Raw genomic sequence first — 2,558 nt, 5'->3', positions numbered from 1 at the left:
CAATCTGTAAGTGCAAATGAGATCAAGAAATATACACGTAGGTAGAGCATACGTGTATCCTTTCCTTTCTTGCTAGCTCCATCCACTCCACTCCACTCCACTCTGCTACTCCACCTACCTCCCGGCTCCCGGATCCGGCGATGGAGAAGATGCTCCACTCAGCCCCGGCCCACGGCAGGCTCCCGGAGTGCTTCATCTTCCCGGCCGACAAGCTCCCGCAGGCCAAGGCCACCTCAGCGACGGTCTCCCTGCCCATCGTGGACCTCTCCCTCGGCCGCGACGAGGTGCGGCGCGCCATCCTCGAGGCCGGCAAGGAGATCGGCTTCTTCCAGGTGGTGAACCACGGCGTCTCCCTGGAGGCGATGCAGGACATGGAGACGGTGTGCCAGGAGTTCTTCCGGCTGCCGGCGGAGGACAAGGCCGGGCTGTACTCGGAGGACACGGGGAGGGCGACCCGGATCTACTCCAGCACCATGTTCGACACGGGCGCCGAGAAGTACTGGCGCGACTGCCTCCGCCTGGCCTGCTCCTTCCCCGCCGTCGGCGACAGCGCCGCGGCCTGGCCCGACAAGCCCCGGAGGCTCCGGGAGGTGGTGGAGAGGTTCACGGTGCAGACGCGGGGCCTGGGGATGGAGATCCTGCGCCTGCTGTGCGAGGGCCTCGGCCTCCGCCCCGACTACCTGGAAGGGGACATCAGCGGCGGCGACGTCGTCCTCCACGTCAACCACTACCCGCCCTGCCCCGACCCCAACGCCACGCTCGGCCTGCCGCCGCACTGTGACCGCAACCTCCTCACCTTGCTCCTCCCCAGCATGGTCCCTGGCCTCGAGGTCGCCTACAGGGGCGACTGGATCAGGGTGGAGCCTGTGCCCGGCGCCTTCGTCGTCAACTTCGGATGCCAGCTTGAGGTGGTACACTAACTAACACTAGTAGAGCTTGCTTGTTTATTTATGTTGCTTTATGCATGACATGTGTAGTAGTAGTAGTTGGATTCCGATTCCGATTCCGATTCTCCATTATTGCAGGTTGTGACGAACGGGATCTTGAAGAGCATCGAGCACCGGGTGATGACCAACCTGGGAGTGGCGCGGACAACGGTGGCCACGTTCATCATGCCCACCACGGACTGCCTCATCGGCCCCGCCGCCGAGTTCCTCAGCGACGACAACCCGCCGTGCTACCGCACCCTCACCTTCGCCGACTTCAAGCGCATCTACAGCGTTGTCAAGCTGGGCTCGTCGCTAAACCTCACCACAAATCTCAAGAACGTTCAGAAGGAGCTCTGATCATCCATCAAACTTTGTAGCCTCCCTCGAATTGGCGGCGAGGACCTAGCTAGCTAGCTGGCAAGATGTAGTCTGTGTCATCACTGTCATGTTACTGCCCGGACGTCATGGTGATGATAGGAATGACGGAATAAAAATGAAATGGCAAATATGCGTGTTTGGCGCACGCATATTCTTGCTAAGTACTTACTCAATAAAGTCATATTTGTTTTGGATTATAATGCATTCAGATTATATATATATATATATATAATCTAATGTAAATATTTATAATCTATTTAGATTATATAATCTAACGTAAATAATCTGGTGAATAAATAAATATCTAGATTATAGATGCAGATTATATAATCTAAAGTTTAAATTATAGTAATTTTATAATCTCATTGTTGACGCTTTTCCGGAGCGTCAAACACTCAACAAGAACCGTGGCGGTGCCCTCTGCACAGGGGCGGACTGTCCGCGGCCTGGGGCCGGACGGTCCGCGACCTGGCGCAGGGGCTAGGGTTTCCTGCCTGACGGCCGGACGGTCCGCGCCCTGGGGCCAGACGGTCCGCGCGTGCGCAGGGGCGGCGGAAGATCGCCGGCGGCGCCTGGATCTCGCTCCCGAGAGGGACCCCGTCGGGGAGGAGAGATCCTAGGGATTGTCTAGGCTCGGGCCGGCCGATCTAGACTCCTCTAATCGACGTAGAGCCGAAGAGAGACGAAGAATTTGGGGATTGGATAGCTAAACCTAAACTAGACTAGAACTACTCCTAGGATAAAATGTAAATTGTATTGATTGAAGGTTCGATTGATTGTTACAAATCGGCCGTAGACCTCTCTTTATATAGAGGAGGGGGGCTGGACCCTTTACACGACTGGATTCCGGGTTAATTCCGCAAATCTAGCCAACAAACATAGCACAAAACTCGGAACCCTAAACTGCTCTGCGCATGCGCGGACCGTCCGACCCACAGGCGCGGACTGTGCGGACCGCGGACCGTCCGGCCTCAGGGCCGGACCGTCCGCCCGCTCAAAATGGTGCTCAACATATGCCCCCCTGCCTTTTGGTGGAGCTGAGCAAACCAAAAGCAACTAACTCGATGTGATTGCATCGGTTCTCTTAGGCATCCTGCCACATACTAGGATGGTACTGTTTGAGGAAACACCCATTCAAAGCCTTAGGCAAGTCCTTGCCTTGTAATGTTTGTAGCAAATAGGCGTTGCCAGACATCACCTGTTTTACTTTATAACGACCTTCCTAACTTGGTGACCATTTCCCGAACTTTC

The 2,558-nt window shown here is 55.6% G+C and overlaps 1 protein-coding gene across 1 annotated transcript; it reads left to right on the top strand.

Moving 5' to 3' along the window:
* Positions 1-1,510, top strand: LOC100282204 (uncharacterized). Its single transcript, NM_001155116.2, has 2 exons — positions 1-908; positions 1,026-1,510. The coding sequence occupies exons 1-2, from the start codon at positions 141-143 to the stop codon at positions 1,284-1,286; spliced, it is 1,029 nt and encodes a 342-aa protein (NP_001148588.2). The 5' UTR covers positions 1-140; the 3' UTR covers positions 1,287-1,510.
* The last annotated feature ends 1,048 nt before the right edge of the window (positions 1,511-2,558 follow it).

The sequence above is a fragment of the Zea mays genome, chromosome 6 (assembly GCF_902167145.1).
Source record: "Zea mays cultivar B73 chromosome 6, Zm-B73-REFERENCE-NAM-5.0, whole genome shotgun sequence".
In the NCBI taxonomy this organism is placed as follows: Eukaryota; Viridiplantae; Streptophyta; class Magnoliopsida; order Poales; family Poaceae; genus Zea; species Zea mays.
This window is presented reverse-complemented; position numbering and strand designations above follow the sequence as displayed.

What these genes read in the sequence shown, in the direction of transcription:
- LOC100282204 (NM_001155116.2), top strand. Translation starts at nt 141, where the DNA reads ATGGAGAAGATGCTCCACTCAGCCCCGGCCCACGGCAGGCTCCCGGAG. An exon ending in ACTTCGGATGCCAGCTTGAG is followed by an intron (nt 909 to 1,025) that starts GTGGTACACTAA and finishes CCATTATTGCAG; the next exon opens with GTTGTGACGAACGGGATCTT.